The 27631-nt window shown below is 38.3% G+C and overlaps 1 protein-coding gene and 1 long non-coding RNA gene across 2 annotated transcripts; both read right to left on the bottom strand.

Moving 5' to 3' along the window:
• Positions 1–722: 722 nt before the first annotated feature.
• LOC118765603 lies at positions 723–21873 on the bottom strand. Its single transcript, XR_005001462.1, has 3 exons — positions 21849–21873; positions 12553–12560; positions 723–842 (listed from the first exon to the last, which is right to left on the bottom strand). It is a non-coding gene; the product is annotated as an uncharacterized LOC118765603 (long non-coding RNA).
• Positions 872–3401, bottom strand: LOC115217890 (E3 ubiquitin-protein ligase DCST1-like). The gene has a single exon (XM_029787609.2). It carries the CDS (start codon positions 2942–2944, stop codon positions 896–898), a length of 2049 nt encoding a protein of 682 aa, XP_029643469.1. The 5' UTR covers positions 2945–3401; the 3' UTR covers positions 872–895.
• Positions 21874–27631: the final 5758 nt, after the last annotated feature.

The following is a 27631-nucleotide window of genomic DNA, read 5'->3' as shown; positions in this document are numbered from 1 at the left end:
TGTCCCCCCAACATCGCTTGACAACCGTTGCTGGTGTGTTTATGTCCCCGTAACTTAGCGGTTTGGCAAAAGAGATCAATAGAATAAGTACTAGGCTTCCAAAGAATAAGTCCTGGGGTCAATTTGCTTGACTAAAGGCGGTGCTCCAGTATGGCCACAGTCAAATGACTGAAACAAGTAAAAGAGAGTAAAGAGTAATGGTAGAAAAGGGAACAAGAGAATTCCAGAAAATGGGACTTCTGAAAAAAGGCTGAATGTACTGGTTAATGAGGGGTTTATAAAGTGGCTGCTGTAGAGTGGAGCAAAAAAGAGAGATGAATGAATAGTATGTGACATGACACTACACTAGTGAGCTCCCCCCACCCCATCGACTTTGTTTCCTCATAACTTTCAGAAAATGAATATTTTTCAGATGGTGTAAATTACGATTATATCGGAATTCAAGGCGAAAAAGTGGAGAGGCACATACATACTGATATGCATCACATATAGATTTACAAAATGAAACTTGAAATTCTGAAAAAAAGCTTATCTGATGCGGTTTTTCCACATTAAAATACGATATAATCGTAACCCATTCCACCACAAAGGTATCTGTAGAAAATATCATTGAAAGATGTCCATTTTTATGAAAGTTATGAGGAAACAAAGTCAGTGTGGGGGAATACTTGTGTAGCTATGTCTTAGTGTAATATTGGTATTAATAATTAATAATAAAGGACTCGTTATTTCATGCTTTTATTCATTCAGTTAACTACATAAAGTAATTTCTTACATCGTTTATTTTGTTGTTGGTTTTTCTTTAAAACGCATAGCTTTTGCTAGCAGTTCAACTCCCCTAACTTGTTTATATATATATATATATAAATTATTTAACTATAAATATTCGACATGCTTACGGACATGCATAACAACGATATTCCATATCACACCAACAAACCGAACAATATCGCGACATACAGTTCATGTTGCTGCACAGTTGACCAGCACCATTTTTCAATTTGTCAGCACATATTAAACAAACTGGTTTCATTCCAGGCAGTCTTTTCAGACAGGAGTCTAGTCGTGGAAAAGTACGAATTAGTGCATTTATCAACCCGTGTTTTTCTGCAAGTCTTTTTTGTTTGGCTAAACTACTAACATATTCCTTCATATAATTGATGTAACCCCGCCGTTTTTTTAGTGTGCTATTATAAAGGTAAAGGATTCTGGATTTCTCTCGACGACGAAAGAAAAATGCAGCAATCAGACGGCGTAATCGTAGAGCAAACGACTCTGATAACATGAGAAACCAGACGGCAATATAAAAAGCCAGAGTTTGGTATATAATACGTTTATCAGTCTTAACTGGTTTAGGTAGACAAAGGAAATTGGTGGTAATTTCGTCAATCGTGTGTTTTTGTGTGAAACTATTCAGCATTGTCCTTACTATGTCGCTCATAAAACCACTTCCGAGAATAGCAACTTCGATTTTCTGGAAACCCTTTTGGTGATAATCAATTCGACTTTGGTTTTTGATGATATTAAGAACGGTATAAATGATCCAATCAAACATTACAATATTAAGAATCACCACATAACGAACAATCAGCATCAATGTACCGCTGATGATTTTCTTTCTTTCTCCTTTTAATATTCTGCAGCTTAAAGGAGTAACGAGAGTATTCTCTTCAAATTTCCGCAAAGGAAGCAATGTCATTTTACCAGCCATAGCTCTACGTATGTCAATTCTCCGGAAGTAAGCAGTTATGTAGATATTATCGAAGTTTAAATCCACAAGATAGTTCTTTGTATAGCTGTAGGAATGGACGAGTATTAGAAGAAAAGTGAATCCTAAGATATTCATCAACATATCTTGGAAAAAATTTATCCAAACTTGTCGTTTCTTGAAGGTGTGCATGATGCTTTTCTGGAGTTCTTTGAGTGTAGTTATGTTCACTCGTCTTTCCGGATCGATAACTTTGTATTGGAAATTCAATTGGTCGTTTGAACCAAAACTATCTAACATAGCTTTTTCCTGTACGTAGACTTCCCCAAATCCTGTTCCTAAGACAGGCATCGAATCGCAAGTGTATCCAATAAGATTTGGAACAAGCTTAAATACATTGCAGACGAAATTGAAAGCGACGATTTGACAAACAATCGGGCCAATAACTTTAACTTTATCTATACATTTGTTATATATGTTGTCGATTGCTTGTTTGCAGTTATTGATGCCACTGTTGAAGATACTTTGACAGCGATAATCACTCTTTTTGGCATAGCGCTTTTCGATCGTGTCCGCATCCGTGTCGTCTGCTTCTATTTTTCGTTTATTTTCTATCATATCAACGCGGGGCTCATTTCGCTGGTTTTTATCGATAGCTTCAGTCTCTTCTTTCAAAGATCTAACTTCAGTTTGGCTTTCTATTTCATCCTCTATTTTACTAAACGATTGTTTCATTTTGTTAGAAAGTTTTGTCAGCTTGCTATCTGATTTTTTTAGTTCAAAAAGAGCAGTCTCCAACGGTTTTCGGCTGAACTCGAACCTTGAAACAGAATGGTTCCTTATCAGTTCCGATGCACATCTAAAAGACGAAACAACTATTTTACCGTTGAGCACAATACTATTGATTGGCCCCTGTACTAAATACATTACAGCGATTGTATGGATAAAAGAACGGCCCCCTCTTCCGAATAAATTGGGAACAACCAGCCACGCCATACATCGCACTTGTGCTGAAAATGCATAGCCAAAGGAATATAATATGCAAAATATTGCTCCTAGGTATTGCTGGATCAATACGGGTAAACTTGATTGGCTAAGAATAACTACGTAAAATGCCAAACTGATAAAAAGTCCGATTGGAAATCCTACAATGGCTTTAAGCCATCGATATTCTGATGGATCTGATTTGAGAACTTTGATGATAGAATATTTCAGCTTTGTAACAGACTGCCCCATTACTTCAAGTTTTGAATATATTTTGTTTGAAATTTTCTCTCATCAGTTTCACCCTCTCTTTCTTTCCATCTGTCTGTCTCCCTCTCTATCCATCCCTCTCAATCTTTTATCTCTTTCTTCCAAGCGTAGTAAAGTGGTGGCGTTTGAAACGCTCATGTTCAAATCGACAAATTGTTTTAACATTCTTTTTTTATAATCATGTGCGAAAAAAGAAGAAGAAAAAAAATAGAAAACAGAAAACCAAACATCAATTCAACACTCAAGTGCATCAATCGATCGCATACCATAAGGGTTATCAGAACTTATTGAAGCAAGCCAATATACTCACGGCATTATTACGGATGATGGTGATGCTAAGGCGTTGGAACAGTAAAGCACTCTAACGGACATACCTGTGAGGGTTTAAACATTTGTTATAGAAACCCAAGGTAGGTACACAAGATGGCGTCTTCCGATTGTTTTCTTCAAACTCTCTCTTTCTTTTCTCTCTTTTACTTGTTTCAGTCATTTGACTGCGGCCATGCTGGAGCACCACCTTTAATCGAGCAACTCGACCCCGAGACTTATTCTTTTGTAAGCCCAGTACTTATTCTATCGGTCTCTTTTGCCGAACCGCTAAGATACGGGGACATAAACACACCAGTATCGGTTGTCAAGCAATGCTAGGGGGACAAATACAGACACACAAATACACACACGCATATATATATATATATTATATATATATATATATATATATATATATAATATATATATATATATATTATATATATATATATATGTATATATATATATACATATATACGACGGGCTTCTTTCAGTTTCCGTCTACCAAATCCACTCACAAGGCTTTGGTCGGCTCGAGACTATAGTAGAAGACACTTGCCCAAGGTACCACGCAGTGGGACTGAACCTGGAACCATGTGGTTGGTAAACAAGCTACTTACCACACAGCCTACTTGAAGATTTTTCAATTCTCAATGGATTGTTTTCAAATCCCCATGCTGATGTAGTTTTTGATGCTGATGACGAATAATGCCTTTATTTTTTTCAAAAAATGATTAAGAAACAAGATAGAACCATTTTACGTTTTACATCTCTTTCCAATGGAACGAGTCCTCTTGAGCGGAAGTCAACACAGTTGCCATGGCAACAAACAGACCACCGTTCAAAATTCAGACAATTTGGTTAATTTCATAAACATTCTATTACATTGACAAGGGATCCGTGAAAGCATAATAGATTTTTATTTTTAATCTTGCATGCATTAATTTCAACTCTTCTTATTAATAACTGAAGTGTTTCATTCCAGGTAAGTTGACATCTAACTGTTCAAAGCAGACTTCAAGAGTAACTTCTTCGGATCTTTTCAATTCTGAAGCCAGTTTTTTCAAATTTTTCCTACTGAACCAAACAATTTGAAACTTCGTATACTGGTAGAATGTGTCAAAAGTAAACTTAATTGTAAACCAGAATGAAAACGGAATTGTAACTTCTAAGTTTAACGTTGTTTAATAATTAGAATTTTAACCAATGATATTCCGTCATTCGGCTTTATTTTATTTACTCCGTCTCGACCACCAATTTGGTGACGTATTAAACATCTTAAATGTAAACAGACCGCATGTCTCCGTGAAATCTCCTTCTAATTATTTAACGTACTCATGTTTCCAGGATCCTATAGTCAGCCACCTTCTAATAACAATATTTAAAACTAGTTAATAAGCCACATGTATTAAATTGAAAATGTTTCCATTCTGTTAGTACTTGCTTTCGTTTGCTATTAAGAAGTGGCATCTCAGTGACGAGGCTTCTAACAAGATTTCGTTTCTAAGCTAATGCGTTTCATTTCACTTATTGTATTTATTTGTGCAAAAGGCAAGAAATTTAATATTAAAAAAGCAAAGAGCTGGCAGAAACGTTAGCACGCCGGGCGAAATGCGTAGCCGTATTTCGTCTGCCGTTACGTTCTGTGTTTGTTTACAGTTTTCAAACGAACGTTAGTACGTCACAAAAGCGCTTTCTACGTCACACTAATAGAATGCAGTCAAGTTTTACACATGAAAACAAACAATCTGATTGGTTAAAATTCGCAGTTTTAATCTACGATTAAAGTCATAAAATAGATTTTTCTCAAATAAACTAGTTCCAACCTGTGTCTTGTTTTGCTAGACTCTATCAGCATACGAAGTTTCAGATTATTTAGTTAAGTAGAAAGATCTGTGGTCCTGGCTTCAGAATTGAAAAGATCCACTTCTTTTGAAATTGGACAAAATTTGGCATGATGGAGTTATGAAGTATTTGCCGAAAAAAAAAAAAGGTTTAGCCCGAAGGACATTCATGCTGACATGGTTGCTACATTAAGGTATGTCGCTCCAGCTTTAACAGTGCAAAAGTGGACATCTGAATTCAGGTGGGGAAGCGAGTCTTGAAGAGAAGAAAAATAGATTATATTACTTCTTCAACTGACAAATACACTGATCCCAGCACTAAGTCTTAATGAAACTTATTTGCTTTTTTCTTCCTCTGAATGAGAAAACAAAATAGATTTTGCATCCATTTGGCATGGTTGCGTGGTAAGATCCTTGGTTCACAACCATATGATTTTGAGGTTCAGTCCCAGTCTGTGGCACCATAGCCCTGGGTCAACGAAGCCTTGTGAGAGAACTTGGTATAATACATACATACATACATACATACATACATACATACATACATACATACATACATGTACCTGTGGGTGTCTAGCTTGACCCTGCCTGAGATTTGAAACCAAATCCACCGGCTTGTTGCTTGTCAAAACGAGCGGGAAATCCTCTACACTAGATGACTGATGAGGAAACACTCCGTCCCCTAGGACCTGTACTGGTCAAAGAAAGGTCAGTCCTTTGTTTAAGGTTTGACCTACATTACTGACCATAGCCTATATAACAGAGAGAATTTTCTATCTCTTTCTCTTATGTGTCAGCTATGACCAAGGAGCAACACCGGCTCTTAGGTGTCAGCCAGACCAAGAGGCAACACTCGCTTTTGCATCAGCGTTAACCAAGAGCAGCACTTCATTTCGCCCTCCGTTCGACATGCTAAGAGAGGCTTTCGGCCGCAAGAAAGACGATGCCGCCTTTATCCTTTCTTCCTTTCTAGTCAGCACCATGACTACCTTACTCTTTCCCTCTCTACTGACAGTCAACATTTTTCTACATATCAACTACTATCTAGCGAGTCATCCTTGTCGTCACTGTCACTAGAATTGCTACTGTCTCTGTAACAACCTGTCGGGTAAACGAATAAATATATGTAAATAACATTTCTTCCTTCTTGGTGTTAATTCTTCGATGTGCACTGGTTACTCCGACGCGAGAACCTTGAAGAGTTACATCTATACTCTACATTTAGTAGTGGGCTACATCATATTGAATTGGTATGGCACACCGCATCCAGCCCGCTACATACCTATGTGTGTGTTTTTGTGTTTGTGCTTGTCCTCACCATCACCACTTAGCAACCAGTGTTAGTTTGTTTACATCCATGTAACTTAGCGATTTGGCAAAAAAGGGAGACTGATAGAATAAATAACATTAAAAAAAAGACAAAAACAAGTATTGGGGTCGATTTCTTTGGTTAAACCTTTCTAGGTGGTACCCCAGCATGGCCGCAGACCCATTGGTGGAACGGGCAACCTGTGGCCCTCGACGAGTTTCTAGGTTGCTAATATCATACTAAGACAAATAAAATTAAGAAGAACTGCAAAAACATTCAGAGTAAAGTGGGCAAGTAATATTTCATGCATATGTGTTTTATCATGGGGCCCCTCTCCCACTTGGAAATGGTGCGATGCGGGTCCCCAGTTGAGGAAAAGTTGCCCATCCCTTTACTAAAGGAAGATAAAATATGAAAATAATGGTGGTGGATAAGTTGTTTTTAAAACCTTAATTCGAACAAACATGGCCGTTTCCCCGCAACTCCTTTACCATCCTAACAAACCTCATAAGAAAACACTTTTATAATGACAATTATGAACCGATGGTTCATAATTAGATGAGATCCTACGCACCACCAAAGTACGGATCTACCAAGCACTAGTGCGAACGATTCTCCTTTACGGCAGCGAGTCACGGCCGATGAGGGTGGAAGATATTAAGCGACTAGAATCCTTCGATCACCTCTGTCTACGCCGCATCCTTCGTGTCCGATGGCATCACTTTGTCTCCAACAATTCGGTACGACACCAGTGCAAAGTCACCTCCCTCCAACAAGTCATCCTAACGAGAGGTCTGCGTTGGCTGGGTCATGCCCTCCGTCGTCAACCAGGAGAATTCATCTACGAAGCAATTGCCCCAGCTCCCCTTCAGGGTTGGTGAAAAACCTGGCTGATGAAAGTCAAGGCTGATCTGGGACCTAACCTAGGCCCCCATGTCTACGGTGTTCGCCGCTGGAATAAGGAGTAGTTGAAGATCACGCGGTCGTTAGCCTCAAATCGCCAGGCCTGGTCGGCGTTTGTGATGCAGTATTGAGGATGAATGAAGCCAGCTCAACCCACCCCGTGTGAGTGCTGTCTCAGGCAGACAGAGAGAATTAGAACATTGTAACAACTGGAACGAATTAATATTCTCGCAGTGAACCTGACCATTGTATGCAATGAGTTCATTATTATTATTATGCTTAGTGGCATTTCGTTCGTCTTTACGTTCTGAGTTCAAATTCCGCCGAGGCCAACTTTGCCTTTCATCGTTTCGGGGTCGATGAAATAGATACCAGTTACACGCTGAGGTCGATGTAATCGACTTTCCCCCTTTCCCAAAATTTCAGGCCTTGTGCCTTTAGTAGAAAGGATTACTACTACTACTACTACTACTACTACTACTACTACTACTACTACTACTACTACAACTACTACTACTACTATCTCAGGTAAGGCGGCGATCTCGTACAGAATCGTTAACACGCCAGGTAAAATGCATGGCGGCGTTTCGTCCGTCTTTACGTTCTGAGTTCAAATTCCGCCCAGGTCGACCTTATCTTTCGTCCTTTCGAGGTCGATAAAATAAGTACCAGTCGCGCACTGGGGTCGGTGTAATCGACAGATGCCCCCTCTCCTAAATTGCTGCCAAAACTTGAAACCAATATTAGCATCTAAGCTAGATAACTTGTACGTTAGTTAACTACCCTAAGAATCTGTCGATGATAAACTAAGGAAAAAACAAAAAAAAACAACCTTTACTGAGCGCCCTCACTAACCTTCTTCTACATCGAACCAGGAAAAGTTTACGAGCTGTTTCTATGACACATTTGTTTTGTGCGACAAATTGTTTGTTTCAGCATCACCCGTGGTAACTTAAAAACTATCTAAGCTAAGACGACCCAATTTCGGCAAACGTTCACAAGTGTGCCTTACAACGACTCCTCTCGCACTTTCAGTTCGCGATATGATAACAGGAACTCCATTGGACATGACTTATAAATCCTTCAAACTGAGGTTCTCAGGCATTACTCTCCTTCGGATGAAAGTGAATTTTGCACACTCTAGCGGAATGAGCATCTCAGTTACCGAACCCCCACTGAGTTTTTGCGATGGATCTGGGTGTTGACCGATAGTTCATTTGAAGAGCAGTCATTCGCCAAACAGTTATTTTTCCCAAGGATGCCTTCTAATATCCAATCGATTTTAGCTCCCATGATAGAACATACGGCCCTTAAACAACTCACTGCCTCCGCAAACAAGATTGTGGGATTCTCTGGCACACCATCATCCACCAATAACGTCGTCGCAGTCGCTTATTCGTGAGCTTGTACTTCTGCTCCGGACGACACACAATCCTCCGAAATTATACGGGCCACTGGAGAACCTACCCGTCAAGTTTCACACTTGTGTAGGGACCGTCTTTATGGAATTATTCTGCAATGTGGGCAAGGTGCCACTTTTTCTTGTGCGGACGCGAACTTCCTGCTCCTTCAATTTGTTGGTACTATAGGAAATTCAAGACCAGGCCGAAAAGTGTACACATCCCTGCTCTTACTCTTCTCTGGGAAACTAGGCCGGGAGGCACTGGGCACGTCAGTTGTCTCCCCCATTGATTCACCTTACCGGGAATTTTTTTTATCCTAGATGCTATTTCTTCAAAATCCTTTATAGTGGGCACGGGATCCACTGTCCTCGAAGCTTTACTTCCACCAATCCTGGTCTTTCTGACATATCTCTCTACGTGGTGAATTAAACCATACAAGAAAACAAACCCCACCACTTATAATTCAGTTGATATAGAAGCAAAAAAATCTAGCCACAAAGTTTAAAATACTCGACAAAGTAGAAAAGCTTATCCCACGCGATTCTTTTATAACCCTGAAAGCCCATAAAAACAATTTTACACAAAACCCTCGTTGTAGATTAATAAATCCTACAAAAAGTGAAATAGGAATTATTAGTAAATCTATAGTAGATAACATTATACGACATATCAGAGCACACACAAATCTTACCCAATGGATATGCAGTAGTGCAACTATTGAATGGTTTAAGGGAATAGAAGATAAACCCAAATGCAAATTCATAAATTCGACACTATAGAGTTCTACCCCTTGATCTCCAAAAGCTTGCTTCAGAAGGCACTGGAATTTAGCAAGACATATGTCACTATAACAAATACTGATATAGACATAATTATGAACACAAGGACGTCATTACTTTTTCAAAATAATTCCTATTGGGTAAAAAAGAATGGAGGCGAATTGTTTGATGTAACAATGGGGAGCTACGGCAGGGCAGAGATAGCTGACCTTGGATGTTTTTATATACTAGATGTCCTTAAAAAAGAAGCTAACATAGGTTTATACAGGTGTGATGGCCTGGGAATAGTACATAATAAAAATGGACATGGTATGGATAGAATAAGGAAAAAATTATGCAAAATATTTAGCCAACTAGGCCTAAGAACTATAATTAATACAAGCCTTTAAGAAGTCGACTTCCTAGACATTAACATAAATCTTAACACAGGATAATTCAAACACTACCACACAGAAAACGACGAAGCCTCATGTATAGACATAAGTTCCAACCACCCACCAGCAATAATTAAACAAATAGTTGATAACATTAGCAAGCAAGTCTCCAATTTATCCGTCGACAAAGACACGTTTGCAAAAGTAGCCTCATATTATAATGCTGCATTAGAAAGGTACAACTCCAAGAATAGCATACATTACATTGAACCAAGCTCAAATAGACCAAGATGATGAAGACAGAAAAAAATCCTATGGTTCAATCCGCCTTATAGCATGAATGCAGCTAGTAACACAGCTAGGAAATTCTTAAAACTAACAGGCAACCACTTTCCACATTCACACAAGTACCATAACACCTTCAACAGAAACACCGTTAAAGTTAGCTATAGTTGCCTCCCCAATATAGGGTCAATAGTACTTAATCACAATAAACATAAACATGCCAGAAAAATCTCAGAAAGAGAGTGCAATTTCAGATGCCCAAACTGCTACCCTGTAAACAACAACTGTCTCAAGAAAGAACCTGTATACAAGGCCAAGGTCATGGACCCCAACGGAATACCAAGGACGTATATCGGAAAGACGAGAAACTCGTTCAAGGAGAGGTATATGCAACAAGAGACAAAAGCAAAAAAAAAAAAAAACATGTGACATCCCTAACAAATATGATACGGACATGGGAAGAAGATGGGATAAGTAACCCCCAGATAAGCCAAATAATACAGTGGACAGGGCACCAAATGTGAACTCTGCATTACTGAAAAATTAAATATTCAATCAACAAACATCTTAAACATTAGGGATGAAACCTTCTCTCCCTGCATACATAAGCAATATTTTGCTTTCAAAGACTTTAAAGAAGACCCCTATAAACGAGGGCAACCCTACCAGGTTAGCCCCTCCATATACGTGAACACACATAGCACACAAAATTCACACAACAAAGAAGAAATGTCACAACTCCACACAAAGAAGAAATAAGCTCCAAAATACAAGTACGAAACACCATGCCCAGGATAAGATCATACAAAAAAGGCAAAAAAAATTTTAATTTGCCGAAAAGACGAAGTCAAAAAATGCCTTCTAGAGTAGCGTCCCTTGATTCCTTGTTCCACTTACGCGAATTTACAAGAAATTCTATGAACAAAACGAGATTGTTTTCCAAAATAGAAGTGGACACCTTTTCCCATGTGATTAGCTTGAAAAGTTGTTAAGATACTTAGATATTTTCCCACTATACTTAACATGAAACTCATGGTAGCTGTAATTCACAAATAAAGAAATTATTTATCCATCAATGCGGCGTTAAACATTCATTCCAGCGGGTTACTTTTACGTGTATGTATATATATGTGTATATATATATATATATATATATATATATATATATATATATCATCATCGTCATCATCATCATCATCATTTAACGTCCGTTTTCCGCGCTAGCACGGGTTGGACGGTTTCGACCGGGGTCTGGGGAGCTCGGGACTGCCCCAGGCTCCAGTCTAGTCTGGCAGTGTTTCTACAGCTGGATGCCCTTCCTAACGCCAACCACTCCGCGAGTGTAGTGGGTGTTTTTTTACGTGCCACCTGCACAGGTGCCAGAGGGGTCTGGCATCGGCCACGTTCGGATGGTGCTTTTTATGTGGGGGGGGGGGAGAAATATAGGGGAGCACCAGTGGGAGGGGTGGTTCAGAGAAATGATGACAGGTTCTAGGCAAGTAGAACGTAGGATATCAAGAGAGGGGTAATGCATGGTCAAATAGCGTATTGAAGAGGGGGGTTCGAAGAGTAGACACCTATAATGGTGGTGGGAGAAGCGACATCCGGTATAGATGGAGCAAAAATATAGAGATATCCGGTATTGGTGGTGGGGGTGGGCAAGGGCGGGTGCACCGGAATATGACGGCTGGCTTAAAATGCTCTTAGCAAAGGAAGAGGGGGGATGGCAGACAACGTAAAAGAGGAGAGAGAGAAGGGAAATAGTGGAACCCCGCGAAAATGGGCCGCCATTGAAAAAACTCCTGTATGGAGAAATAATATGCATACAAGGCGAAGCTGAAAATAGTAATAATAATAATAATAATAAATAATAATAATAATATAATAATAATAATAAAATAAGCAAATTTTCGACCGAGGATCAAAGGGACAATACTAATACTACTAATAATAGTAATAATAATAAATAATAAACAGCTCAACCACAACATTAGATTAGAAAGACTCTCTTATCTTGGGAACATTTCGTTCTTCGGCCTGACACGGGAATATGACGGGCTGGCTTAAATGCTCTTAGCAAAGGAAGAGGGGGGATGGCAGACAACGTAAAAGAGGGAGAGAGAGAAGGGAAATAGTGGAACCCCGCGAAAATGGGCCGCCATTGAAAAAACCCCTGTATGGAGAATAATATGCAATACAAGGCGAAGCTGAAAATAGTAATAATAATAATAATAATAATATAATAATAATAATAATAATAATATAAGCAAATTTTCGACCGAGGATCAAAGGGACAATAATAATACTACTAATAATAGTAATAATATAAATAATAAACAGCTCACCACAACATTAGATTAGAAAGACTCTCTTATCTTGGGAACATTTCGTTCTTCGGCCTGACACGGGAATATGACGGGCTGGCTTAAAAATGCTCTTAGCAAAGGAAGAGGGGGGATGGCAGACAACGTAAAAGAGGGAGAGAGAGAAGGGAAATAGTGGACCCCGCGAAAATGGGCCGCCATTGAAAAAACCCCTGTATGGAGAAATAATATGCAATACAAGGCGAAGCTGAAAATAGTAATAATAATAAATAATAATAATAATAATAATAATAATAATAATAATAATAATAATAAGCAAATTTTCGACCGAGGATCAAAGGACAATACTAATACTATATATATATATATATATATATATATATATATATATTATATATACATACATATATATGTATATATATATTATTATATATATATATATATATAACATATATATATATGCATATATATATAACGTATGTATATAATGCATATATATAACGTATATTTATATAATGCATGTATATATAACGTATATATCAAAATGTGACCGCGTGTGTACCGTTGGCGATTTTTTTTCCTTTGTCTTCCCTTCTCTGGATCTTTCCTTCTATGTTTCCGACGAAGAGCTCCGCTAGAAACGTTAAACCGTCCTTCTTTCCTGAGCGCCCAATAATACTATATTTGTTCCACGTCCTCGCGTTGTTGTGTTTTTTTGTGCTTTCATGTTTGGATTAACTATATATATATATATATAACGTGTATATATCGTATATATATATATATATCGTAATTATGACGCGCACTCTCAACTCTTTACTTGACCTTTCCTTCCTGCCTGTCTGTCTTCCTCTCTACCTGTCTCTCTCCTTATTTTTCACCCTTTCTGGTTTCTTTTCCTCTCTCTCTCTCACTCCTTCTCCTCTCTCTGGCCGCTGACCGGACTACTAAACTTCCTTCTGCTCGCTACTTTCAACAAGTCAACATCGACTTTCTTCTTGTATGCAGCAAGTCGATCTTCTGAATTGCGTTCCAACGAATTTTTCCACCGTCTAGGTTTAAAAAAGCCCTTATTGTTGGTTTCCTTGTCCTGTTTTATTCACTGTATTTTTATTTATTTGTATTGCTTTTACGTCCTGTTCTTGTCACTTTTTTTTTTTTACCCCTCTGCAAAAGAATTTTATTTAATTCATTTTGCAGGAAGGATTGCTTCGGCCGGATCGTGTTCTGCCCTTACCTTCGAAACACGCATTGAGTCGAACCAGGGGCAGTTGATGAAGGGGAATATTCCTTGTATTGTTTGTCTTGTACTCTGTTTTTTCGTTGTTAAAAAAAAGTCCGTTTCCTTGTTTGATTTTATGTTTTCGTTTCTCGTTGTGTTCTACGTTTATTTGTGGTGTCATATATATATATATATATATATATATATATATATATATATATATATATATATATATATATATATATATGCATGTATATATACATATAGATGTAGGTATGTACATATATGTATGTATGTATGCATATGTTTTATTTGTTAAATTGTTATTATATTGTATATATATACATATATACACCCTATATATATACATATATATGATATATATATATATATATATATATATACATCGTGTATATATATATATGATATATATATATGTGTGTGTGTGTGTATGTATATATATATATGTGTGTGTGTATATATATGTGTGTGCGTATATATATATGTGTATGTATATGTATATATATATATGTGTGTGTATATGTGTATATATATATATATATATATATTTCTCTAGTTTCAGCTCAGAGCTGCGGCCATGCTGATGCACTGCCGTTTTGCTACACTGTTATTACTGAGAGCCTCCTCTAATATGTGACACTAGGTGAAGAATGGAGTTTGATATAGTTTTTGGCATCTGCTCTGCTTCCCCCTTTATGGATTGGGCATATTATTCCCTCTTTCAGCTTGCTTGGCACTTTGCCATTTGAAAGAAAGCTCTGGAAGAGAATCTGGAAGGGTTTTGCCAGGGCATGCTTACACGATGTGAGGAGGATTGCTGGGAAACCATCAGGACCAGCAGTTGAGTTTGTGTCCACTTCATCTATAACTAGTAGTATATCTTCTTCGCTGTCAATGTATTCCATTGCAACAGCCTCGCTGGTTATAGGTGAGGCGGCAAAGATGTCCATTGGTTCGTTCACTTGTCTGTGTTCCAACGGAGTGGTAAAGACACTTTTGAACTGGTCATATATATATGTATATATATATATATATATATATATATATATAGTGCTTCCTGGGGGACGACTAAAATATGTTATACACTTAATTTGTTAGCAATGAATAACTACAACACAGGAGATCAGAATGTCTTCAACAAAAGGTTTATTGTAACACAGTGAAAATGTGCACATACAAATGGAAGTTCAATTCAAACGTATTCATACAAGTGAAATCTCATTTCAAACAAATGAGTTTATGTAAGTGGAAATTCAATTCAAACAAACGTATTCATGCTGAGAACAATTGAATGCTGGTCGCAATTCACTTAAGAATTTGTTGAGTATGTGAAAGGAACACAGAAATAAACTGGGAGAGAAAATAGAAAAGGTTCAGTGGCTAGCGATCTATCATGGTGAATGTTGGAAAGAGAGATCACACAGGAGAGCTAGGAAGAAGGGGAGATAATAAAGTAGTGGTGATCCCAAAATGAAGGTGCGCGTGCGTATGTGAGAGCGTGAATGTGCATGTGGAAGGAGGCTGGTGGGCTTGACGTGTGCGTGTATGCATGTGTAGGTATGTGGATGATGCTGTGGGTGCTGGGAAGTGGTTAGTGTTGGTGTGCGCGGTTAGTGCTAGTGTAGTGGTATGGTAGTGTGTGGTGTGGTGGTGCTGGGGTGTGAAGGAGGCAAGAGTGGGGGAAGCAAGTGTGGGGTGTAAGGGATGGGATCTATAGGGCTGATAGGATTGGAATGAGTAGTAACGAGGGAGGGGTGACGATGAAGGGAGAAGGTGGGTAGGAGTGAAGAGGAGAAGTAGGTGTCAGAGCAAGAGAGGAGAGGTGGGTCGGAGGAAGTAGGTGTGAGAAGAAGAGAGGAGGAAGGTTAGATGAAGAGGGAAGGAGCGTTGAGCCCTTGTGGCACAAAGGAGCGAAGAGAGAAGATTAATCCCTGTTCGTAGCGAAGACGGGAGTCTTGATGGCCCCTGTGCAAGGAAATCTGAACACAGACAGGTGTTGTAAAGAATGACTGGTAGAGCGGAAATGACGCGAGACTGAGGTGTCGTTGCCAAGTCTGATGTCTTGGAGGTGTTCTGTGAACTGGTCAGCTAAACAGCGTCCTGTTTGACCTATGTATAAAAAAGGACAGAGAGAGCAGGAGATGCTGTAGATGACATTGCTAGAAGTGCAGGTGAAAGAGTCAGTGATATGATTGGGTTGATGATGGGTGCCTGTGAGGTGGGTGGTGCTGGAGAGGTAAAGGCGAGTGCGGTAGCATGGGCCAGAGCAGGGGTACAAGCTGGGTTGGGATGCTGGGTTAGGGAAGAAGCTGTGGACCAAGAGGTTTCGTAGGTTGTGGGCTCATTTGAAGGAGAGGGGTCAGTTAGGGAAGATGTGTGAAGTGGAGGAGTTGGACTGGAGTCACTGAAAAGCTCGGAGAATGGTGCGATGGAGAGGTAGGATGGTGGGGTGGTAGGTGAGGGGAAATGGCAGATGGGTGAGAACAGATGCACGGTTCATGGAATATGTTCTGGTAGTAGTATAGATAGTGGTGAGGGGATATCCACATAGGATGAAGTGGCGAGCCATGAGTTGAGACTAAGTCTCAAATTCATGGTCGTCACTGCAGATCCTGTGTAGATGGAGGAATTGGGAATAGAGGATGGAGAGCTTGGTGTGTTTAGGAGGAGGAGAAGTTGAGGTATGAGTATGAGTCTGTGTGTTTGTAGTGGATGGAGGTGGTAAGAGTGGAGTGATGAATACTGACCGAAATGTCAAGAAAGGCGACTGAAGTATCAGAAATAGTACAAGAGAAGTGGAAGGCAGGATGGAAAGATTTGACAAAAGAGAGGAAGAGGTCTAGATGTTCGCAGGAGAGTGAGGTCGCACCGATACAGTCGTCACTATAATGACCGTATAGTTCGGAAGTATATATATATATATATACTAGCATTATAACCTGATTTCATTCAGGTCTACTTGGGCCACTTTTTAAAGATGAGGAATTTTGCTCTAGAGGCCACATCTTTCAATTGTGCAAACTCAAAGTTGCCATGCAAACTCCCTAGCACTTTTAACATAGGTGTGCAAATTTTCAGGTCAATCCGATCACATTTACTAACACTTTTGCCTGCACAACTACTTGTGAGACAATATCCGCCCTTTCCACGGATATTTAGTAGATATATAAACACACACACACAATCAAAGACATCTATATATGTACATGTTCATACTTGTGCACACATCTACACCACACACATAAGTACACATGATGATTTTTTTTTAATAATTAATTGGTATAATTAAAGATTCATTTCTGTGGTTAAATAAACTTCGACAGTTTTGGTCATTTTAGTCACTAGTCTTCATTTTTGTCCGAGTATTTGTCCTTCAGACTTCAAAATGGAATTTAAAAAAAAAGCAATACACAATGCTGTCACAATTATATTTCCAAATTCATCTGTTTCTAGTTGGCTGGTTTTGTTTTGAATATATTTTAAAGATGAAACCTAGAATTTTCTAAAGGAGAAAGAGAGCCTAGTACAGAAGAGGGAAAGCAGCAGTTCTTACAGAATTTCAGAATCTGGAGCGATTTGCAAGGTCCAACAACAATGTGGTAAAAAAGTTTTAGCAATGGTTTGAGATCATCTTTAATATATATACAATCAAATTAATATAGAATTTCAGGAAAATATATAGTTATGTTAATTTTTGTTGAGGACTTTTTTTGTGAAGTATAATTCCATAATCTTTCGGAACTTTGAATTTTCCTTCTCCATGTATATCTAAATGTTTCCTTTTTTTCATCCATTTAATTTTGCTGAGAACTTATTTATGAAGTGTAACTCCATAATTTTTTTGAAGTTTGGGTCATTCCTTGTGCATTTGTAGATCTTGAATTTTTCTTCTCCACATATTTCCAAATGTTTGCTCAGTGGAATTTTCCATAGCTCTTCCTGTTTGATGTTCTGTCTGTGGCAAAGAAAATTATTGGTTTCACCAATATAATTCTCCTTGCATTTGGGGCAAGTAATGTTCCAAATGGGGCAACAAATTTTGTATTTTGCAGTTCATATTTGCATTTACTTTGAATAGGAATCCACTCTTAAATTTTATGTGGGTGTCCCCATCTATATATTTGTAGTTAGAGCGGCTAACTGGCTTCCATGCTGGTGGCACGTAAAAGGGCACCATTCAAGCGTGATCGTTACCAGCGTCGCCTTACTGGCACCTGTGCCGGTGGCATGTGTAAAAAGATTCGAGCGAGGTCATTGCCAATACTGCCTGACTGGCCCCCATGCTGGGGGCACATAAAAAGCACCCCCTACTCTCTCGGGGTGTTTGGCATTAGGAAGGGCATCCAGCTGTAGAAACTCTGCCAGATCAAGATTGGAGGCTGGTGCAGCCATCTGGTTCGCCAGCCCTCAGTCAAAATCGTCCAACCCATGCTAGCAAGGAAAGCGGACTTCAAATGATGATGACGATGATGATGACAAGTGGAATATGCAACAACAAAATGTAGAAAATGAAGAAGAGTATTTTAGATGAAAACTGAACTCTGTTTATCTTAATTTTGAAAAATAAAATAAATATAAAAAAAACCTCATTATTTTATGTGGCTTGTGCCACATAAAAAGCACCCCACACACTCTGTAAAGTGAGTGGTATTAGGAAGGGTATCTAACCTTGGAAAAGCACCATGCCAAAATGAAGCTAGGATCAAAATCATTAATTCTCTATACATTAGAGTCAAGATTACTAATTACGTTTATTATTATTATCATCATTATTAAGGTGGCGAGTTGGCAGAATCATTAGCACACTGGGTGAAATGTTCAGTGATATTTCATCTGCTGCTACGTACTGAGTTTGAATTCTGCCAAGGTCGACTTTGCCATTCATCCTTTCAGGGTCAATAACTGGGGTTGATGTAATCGACTTATACACTACCACAAAATGGCTGCCCTTGTGGCAAAATTTGAAACCATCATTATCACTACTTTCCCCATTGGCATCTCTATGTCTATAAACAGCAAAATGTCTGTATATCTGTGTGTATGTGTGTCCTTTATACAAATCCACAGTTTTTCACATAAAAGGCTTGCATTTTCTATGGGCTTTCAAAACTGTCTGAGGGTGGTCGTGAAGATCTTTTCATTTCCCCAGTCACCCCAGAAAGCCATTAAAAAAGTCAATAAACCGAGATCTTATGCTCATAAATTATGGGCATATCCATTCAAAATTGCTAAAACATAGAAATTTGTATGCGGTGCGTGCGTACAGCTAGATACGCCAATAGACTTCCAGCTGTTTTTTGATTGGATGGAGATAATTTTACCCTTGACAGTTGAATGTGTGCGTGCATTTGCAGACAGTTGGTATGACTCAGTGCATTTTTGTGATTTGCAAAGACACATCATCATGTATTTTGGCTTTCAAACGTGCACGCTTTTTTGATTTGAGAAATGCTGGGAATAATTAACAAGTTAGGATCTCCAAAACTACATTCTTCAATGGTCCTTAATCCAATGCAGTCGTCCTCCTCTGACACAAACCTACCATGCACATCTCCACAGCCAATCTCCTCAACAGCCATGTCATTTAGAGCTCCTAGGATGGGTTAGTGATAAATCGGGATTAAAAGCTGCCTATTAGAAGTTCCCGAGCCCCCTTCTGTAAGGTTAGTCTAGGTTTTAGTTGAAGGCTTAGCTGTGTTCCGAACCTAACCTCCTCTGTTTCAGTGGATCGGGAGCCCAATCAGCCTTCCGGTGAAAAGGCATGCCTATTATTTATACCTTAGTTAACCTTGATGCCTTGCATGCTTCTCTGCATCATGAACTTATAACTATTGACCTTACTGCGTTACTTGCTTCAATGTGTCATACTCATAAAATCCCTTTGAATGCTGTTTTTTGTGCTCTTCTTGCTCTGCCTTTTCATCGGAATCAGCACTTTTCTTCCCACCATTGCTATTCACTCATAAGCTGAGGAGATTAGGTGACGGGGAGTTGGTGTCAAAAGAGCTGGCATGTGGAACTTGATCACCTCTGCCAGTCAAACTCACAACTCATGCGTTCCTGTCACGACACTGATTGCGCTGAACTGGGTTGGGTATGAAACCAAAACTCAACAAATGAGATTTATGTGTATTTTTTAAATCATGCAATTTTGCGGCCAAATTCAAGATTCTCACTTTCTTCTGCCTCCTTTTTTGTCCGACTAATGGCATGTGCATAGTCCCGCTAATTTTCCATGATTATGCCATTCCAGGTGTGAAAACCAAAGTCCAATGAATATTAAATACTCTCATAAAAAGCTCATAAGCAACGAAACTGGCCAGGGCTGAAATGTGATAAGAAACTTAGCTCTTGATTTAGTGAGAAATTTTTACTGCGACAAACAACAAACAACAAATACTAGACCCGGTAACGCCAGGTCATAGTGCTAATGTATACTAAAAGAATTTGCTAAATTGTGAGCATACATAATTAGCTAGATTGCTAAATGTTGTAATGTAGAATTTTTATGTCTATTTTTTTATTCTTTCTAATATCATCATAAGTTTACGTACTAAACTACCATCATAAGGTTACGTATGCAAGACGGCGGGGCTCGCTCTGAGCACTCTAATTTTTTCACAGTGAACGTTTTTATATTTCTTCTTCCTATTCTTTTAGTATGAGTTCATGTCTACATTATTTCATGTCTATATTATTTCAGTTTGCAAATGTGAATCAAGGACTTTTATTATGGCTATTGTGAAATAATATTGGAGCAAGTCATTGCACACCTACTGTCGAGACAGACTATAAATATGATACGATTCAATTTGATCCTATTGTTGTAAAGTTTGTTGGCTTCATTGTTGTACACAATAACATGTTAAAGCAGTGTAGGAGGCATGAGGATTATTAAACAGGAGACAACAACAACAAGAACAACACCACCAGCAACATTGTGCTGGTATTGTTTGGCTAATGTGTCATGTTCTCAGTTATTTCTTATGAGGAGTTGCTGCTTTCATAGACAGATGTTTGTATGTAAAATTTTGCCAACCAGAGACTCACATATGTACATGCACACACACACACACACACACGTATACATTACCATTGTTATCATCATCATCATCATCAAAATTTAGCATCCGTTTTCCTTGCTGGAATGCACTTGATTGTTTGATAGGATCTAGTGAACCACAGGGCCATGTCAATCTTCAGTGTCTGCTTTGGCTTGGTTTCTAGTGCTGGATGTTTTTCTTAATACCTATTTCTTTACTACCCACAAGGGGCTAAACACAGAGGGGACAAACAAGGACAGACAAACGGATTAAGTCTATTACATTGACCCCAGTGCATAACCGGTACTTAATTTATTGACCCTGAAAGGATGAAAGGTAAAGTCGACCTCGGCGGAATTTGAACTCAGAACATAACAGCAGACGAAATATCGCTAAGCATTTCGCCCGGCATGCTAACATTTCTGCCAGTTCACTGCCTTGCATGTTTTTCTTAATACCAACCACTTTACACCATGGAGTGGGTGTTTTTCCATGCCACTGGCACCAGTGAGGTTGCCATGTAACATGCAAGACAGAAAAAGACAACAGGGAAATAGGAAAGGAAAAAGCTGACATTACTAAGAGAGGAGTATCTGTTAAAATGAGATGTCAATGTTATTTTCATTTTTGCGTAATTTAGACAACAAATTTATTCACTGCACTCTGCATAGACAATTTTATTCACAGACAGATTTAAAAAATAATTTTTTGTAACTAAACACCTTCAAACTTCAGACACTGGTAGAATGTGTCGTATAAAATATCTTTTACTCTTAGCGTTTTTGAGAAAAGCTTATATTTAGGAAGTTATTTCACGTTAAAGTTGTAGTATTTCAGTAATTGCAACCAATCAATGACGTGTATTCAGCATTATAAAAGGAGTTGGCAGAAATAACTAGGGGAAATTTAATACATAAGTATATTAATGAAAGAAAAATTGGGTAAAATCTTAGTGCGATATTATTGTTTGTTACTTATTTACAGAAACCTAATCCCAATACCCCTATGTGTAGTGGGGTGAGGTCAAAGTCAATCCTACAATCCTATATATACAATGTATATATTTATACACACACACACACATATATATTATATATATATATATATATATATATATATATGTATATGTAAAAAAATACAAACTGGGACAAGAACGCAAAACATTTAGAAGACGATACAAAAAACACGGACGGGACATTCGAAGCCTTCAATCTTCAGTCAAGAACCGGATCACCCTCGCAATTTCGGCTGATTAATCTTGAGATCGCTCCGATCCGGCCAGCCCCAAGGAAAAACTAAGCTACGAGCATTAGATTTCTTGGAAAAAGGATCGAATGTATACGAAACAAGGACAGAAAAATGGATGATGCCACACGAATATAAATACAAAAAACAATAATAGTAATATTCATATATACAGATATATGTGTATGTGTGTGTGTGTGTGTGTGTGTGCGTGCATGCATGCGTGAATATGTATGATATGTATGTGTAAAAAAAAATGCAAATGGAGTTTAAAATGTACTACTGCTGTTTCCATGGGTGCTATTGATGTTTTCGTAGATTGCATCATAACATAAAAACACCATCTTTAGGTAAAAGTTTTAAACAGGTATAAACAAGCGAGGTAAAACATTGATGATGACCTATTCAACCTTTTAAACAAGAACGTTTGAATTCATAAAGAATTCAGAAATATAACAGACATACAAGGGGAGCAGGGAGGTGGGGGAAGGGGAAACAACTTGGTTATCTCAAGTAGCTATTTTAATTAGCTCACTGCTGTGACTTTCTGTAAAGGATTGCCAGGAAACAGGTTAGCTAGCTAGACCTTTTGTAGTTTTAACTTTTCTAGTTAAAACATTTCTGGGAAAAGCAGCAAGATTTTGGTAAGATAATAGCAATGTTTGAAAGTTTTGTACTACATGTTTACACTATATGCTACACTGACTGTTCAACATTATCATCATCATCACCACCATCATCATCATCATTGTTTAACGTCCGTTTTCCATGCTGGCATGGGTTGGACAGTTTGACAGTAGTTGGCCAGCTGGAGAGCTGCACCAGGTTCTAAATATATGTTTTGGTGTTGTTTCTTTGGCTGGATGCCCTTCCTATCAACAACCATTTTACAGAGTGTGCTGGGTGTTCTCTACGTGGCACCAGCACAGGTTTTTTGCATGTGATGCTAGAATAGGTGCTTTTCATGTGGCACCAGCATGGGTGCTTTACATGTGGCACCAGCACAGGTTTTTTACATGTGACACTAGAATAGGTGCTTTTCATGTGACACCAGCACAGGTGCTTTTCATGTGACACCAGCACAGGTGCTTTACATGTGGCACCAGCACAGGTGTTTTGCATGTGACACGAAAATAGGTGCTTTTCATGTGGCACCAGCATGGGTGCTTTTTATGTGACACTGCCATGAGTACTTTCTACATGGCGCCAACATGGGTGTTTTCTATGTGGCACTGGCATCCATTTTATGTGACACCATCACAGGTGCTTTGTGACACCAGATGCAAGAAAGTATGGCATTTAACATTTAGACAGGAGACTAGTTTACATGACATCCACACAAAGGTGGGCCTGTATGACACATGTGAGTGCCAGATCTCCTCCAAATCCTGTTATGTGTTAGTCAAAGTATTATCTTCTGCTATTTGACCCATAACTAGAGTCCTTGTCTGCTACAATGATCTCAAGCCAGAGCAAACTTGGGAATAGAGATGACTAGGAGATACCTCCATACTCCTCACCAAACTTTGAACTCCCAAGCAAGAACCTCTGCACTGAATGCAGTTTAATAATTTACCAAATACAAAATATAATACATCTTAATAATTATTTCTGTGTATCTGTTACATATGAAGTCTATCTTTGCTGTTAATTGGTTTCTTATCCTAATACACCTCTTGTGCATCCATAGTTTACAGTGAATTCTTTAGCTGGAATTCTACCAACTCCTTTTCTGTATATCAAACATAATTAGGTTTTGTCTTCTTTCTGCCCAACTAAAATTTAAATCTTTGCAAGGTTTATACTTTATGGCTTGTGATCAGTTCAGCTACAAGAATTAAGTCATTGGCTTACCAGAATTCCCATGACCATTTTCTAGAGCACACCAATAAACAGAAGTGGAGATGAGAACTGAAACCTGATGTGTACCAACTTGTATGCTAAATTCCTGACTGAAATAATTATTAATTACCCCTCCTCCCACCATTTCCTTTGCTGGAAGCACTTCTGTACATGGCTTGCAGGGTTCTTGCAAGCCATTTGTATACCAGGCTGTAAAGTGTGAAACCTTATTAAAAGCCCTCCACAAAGCTATGTAATACAGCTTACTCCTAAGTACTTTTATGGCTGTCTTATTAGGAAAAAAAGCATTGATGATGCCCCATCCTGACATAAACCAAACTAATTCTTCTTAAAGGTTCATTCATCTCATATCTTTTATAGTTGCTTCTATGTCAACTAGTTTCATGGCCATTGTAGTAGTTAAAGATGATGCTATGCCAGTCATTAAATGTTATCCTGTACAACATGATTCACTGTGTGAATGATTTCTACACAACCTGCTGTCCCAGTTATTTCAGGCATCTAACTAACTAATCCTTATGGCTCAGCTGTATTCTCCGATTATCCTGCCTTTATTGTCCCTTGTGCTTTTGACCAGATGGCTCTTATCTTTAGTAACCATTCTCTTGTGGGATTTACTTGAAATAGGCTCTTCCCCACCACTCTCTCTTCTTCAGCAATCTTTTCTAAAAGCAATTCTATGTCTCTTTCTTTTTCATATCAGTGAAGTCAAGTGCACAATTGTTATTCTGTAAACACTCCTTCCCAACAAAGCCATGATTTTTTCTAGTAAACTATGTTGCAATTTGGAACACTTCACATCTCTGATTCTCATGCTAAAAAACGACAAACCTCTTTCAAATTCTATGTTAGCTAAGTATATTTGATGTCTAGCTTTCATTTATAGTTACTTGGCCCTGCTCTTTTCTGACCCTTTCCAAGCCTGTCTCTCAGCTATTTTCCATCAGGCACCAATTATTATATCAATAGATCTTCTCTGTAGCCCCAAGCTGGTTGTCTCATAGAAACTGCCAGTCATCCTGTGGCACCTCCCCCTCTCTTCAGTCATATGCATCTACTCATACTTTTCTGAATCTACAATTGGTAGTGAACTCTCTTAGCTTCCATACTTTCCTTTTCTAGTCCTTTTGTTGCCATCTAATAGGGGACCATTTTGGTTCTATGATACAAAATTACTGTTTTAATGGGATTTAAATCAAAACCTTCCATTAAAATTCAGTGGAAAATACAAGTGTAATAATGACAAACTTATATTACTAAATTCTATTTTAACATTTTGCCTGTCCTGTATCCCTGGAGTCTATGCATCATATATGGTACACGTTCCAAATTTTTTCAACCACTAGAGTAACTTATTCAGAATATATGAAATAAATGCTAATTAAAAGTCTGAAAAAATTCATGGCTGTTTAGGTCAAGCTTGTGAAAGTACTTTGGATAAACAAAGGGTTGGAGTCACTAAATACTAGCAGATATTGAATTACACGTTTTTCATTGTGGAAAGACTTAGTAATCACAACCATCTGTCTATTTTGTTTCCTGGTGAGTATAATGTCTATCTGGCTTGCGTGTTTGATCAAGTGGTTGGCCAGTTTATACAAGTGGTAAATAGTTGAGTCATTTGCATTACAAAACTCTAGAAGCCTTGTTTCTTCTTCATTTCTCATACCATCTATATAATCTCCATTTATACTAGAGAAACTATCTCATGCTGTTGCCTAACATGTCCATTAAAATGTCCAGCTGTTACAATGTTACTGCCCTCATTCATAGTGAAAGTAGGCTGTGAGAGGGCCTTATAAAAGCAGTACTTTGATCATCTGCTAGCTGTGCATATATGGAGCTAACTGCCACAATGGTTTTGTTTATGACTAGTCTAAGGTTAATAATTGTATCCAAAGCTTTGCTTTTTGTAACCTTTCCTCAGCTGACAATATACTCACTCCATCTATTCCATAGACATATATACCCAAAAGAATTTGTATATCAAGTGTACAAACATATGTGTGTTAATGTGTATGTATCAGTGCAAGTTCATCTGCATGCACACACACGTATGTATCACATACGTATATAAGAGTTTGTGCGTGCATACATATATATATATACATGCATTGCATATGTATGTAGGTATGTCATTATTCCGATTTCTTGCCAATAGAGAAAGAGCTGGTTTCTAACCTTGATTCAAGATGCATTTATGTATATATGTCTCTTCTTTTATTTATTATAAATCCTTCATTGAGGAGGGAGCCAGTTTCCAATGAAGATACAAGGCTCCATCTATGGGATGTAGTTAACATAGACAAACTTGAGAAAAGTCTTGCAATTTACAAATTAGCCGATTGATTTCTCTTTCTGAAAATCCCAGTTTATCCAGATTGTCCTTTAAGTATTTACTAACAAAACCTAGTACTCCAATTATTATTGGTATGAATATGAATTCATAGTCTAGATATAGAAGCTGGAGGTTTCGAAGCAGTTGTCCATAGATATACTCTTTTCCTTTGATTTTTTAATGAGTTATTTATATCTACAGGGCAGCTGACCTCTATGATGGTACATACCTTTGCCCCTCTGTCCCAAACAACAATATCTCGCCTGTTATACTTACATTTGATAGAAGTTTTGATGGGAATATTCTACCAGTATTCCTTGAGTTGATGTTTATGAATGTATTCCATAACAGAGGGATTTTCTAAGTTTTTTTCAGGACAGTCTTTTTTGCAGATGGCATTGTAAATTATTTTAGCAACAACATCGTGCCTCATGGGGAGGTAGTACTGTGACCACTCTTTAGGACAGCTGCTAATCACATGCGTGATGCATGACATAGCCTACACATCCGTTTGCACCTTGGGATTATAAGAGTGCCACTGTCTCTCTTGTTCACCAGGTACTTTGTGGCAATCTCCTGTCCCTGGATTGCAACCACGTAGCCCTCAAAATATGATGTAATGTACTGGTCTTGTGTCCAAGAGAAGGTGCGCTTCATGTCAATTCTACTGTCCTCTTTAAGCCTCCAGGCATAGTCTTTTTTTTTTTGTATGCTGAGTGCTTTCCATTCAGGTCTTCTCTGAGGTAAGAGAGCCCAGCTGTTTTGGGGCTGTATAGGAGATCATCAGGAAGACAGTGCTTCTTGAGAAGCTCACTGCCAACTCGTACAATGTTGCTCACTTCACTTTTCAGGACTGCATTTATATATCCATTTTTGCTGCTGTTGCTTAGCAGGTGCTGCCTGAGTGATACCATACGGCATTCAAAGGCCATCTGCACTGATCTCAGGCCTCTGCCACCTTCATTTCTTCTTAGGTAAAGCCTGTCAACATCACTGTTTCTGTGGAAGTTCCCAGTTGTTATCAGGATTTTGCTGGTTTTGATATCTATGGAGTGGATTTTCTCTATGGACCAATCAAGTATCCCAATAAATGTGTATGTAAATACATATAAAAATACAGTGTACATTTAAACACATAAGAGATGTCCATAACAGGACATCTGACTTGCTAGAAAGAGTAGTTAAACTACAAACCACTAATTAGTGGTAATTTCGAAAAAAGGGAATTTTTCCTGGACTATGCATAGTTTCAAGCAATCTTTTGCCAATTGTAAATTATTTTATTTACAAAAGATAGCTTGAAACTATACATAGTCCAGGAAAAATAGGGTAAATGTTTTTTCCTGTATTTACAAATATATGTGTATGTGTGTGTGCATGTGTGTGTGTACAGGAGTTGGACAAAAT

Source organism: Octopus sinensis, linkage group LG12, assembly GCF_006345805.1.
Source record: "Octopus sinensis linkage group LG12, ASM634580v1, whole genome shotgun sequence".
Taxonomy (NCBI): Eukaryota; Metazoa; Mollusca; class Cephalopoda; order Octopoda; family Octopodidae; genus Octopus; species Octopus sinensis.
This window is presented reverse-complemented; position numbering and strand designations above follow the sequence as displayed.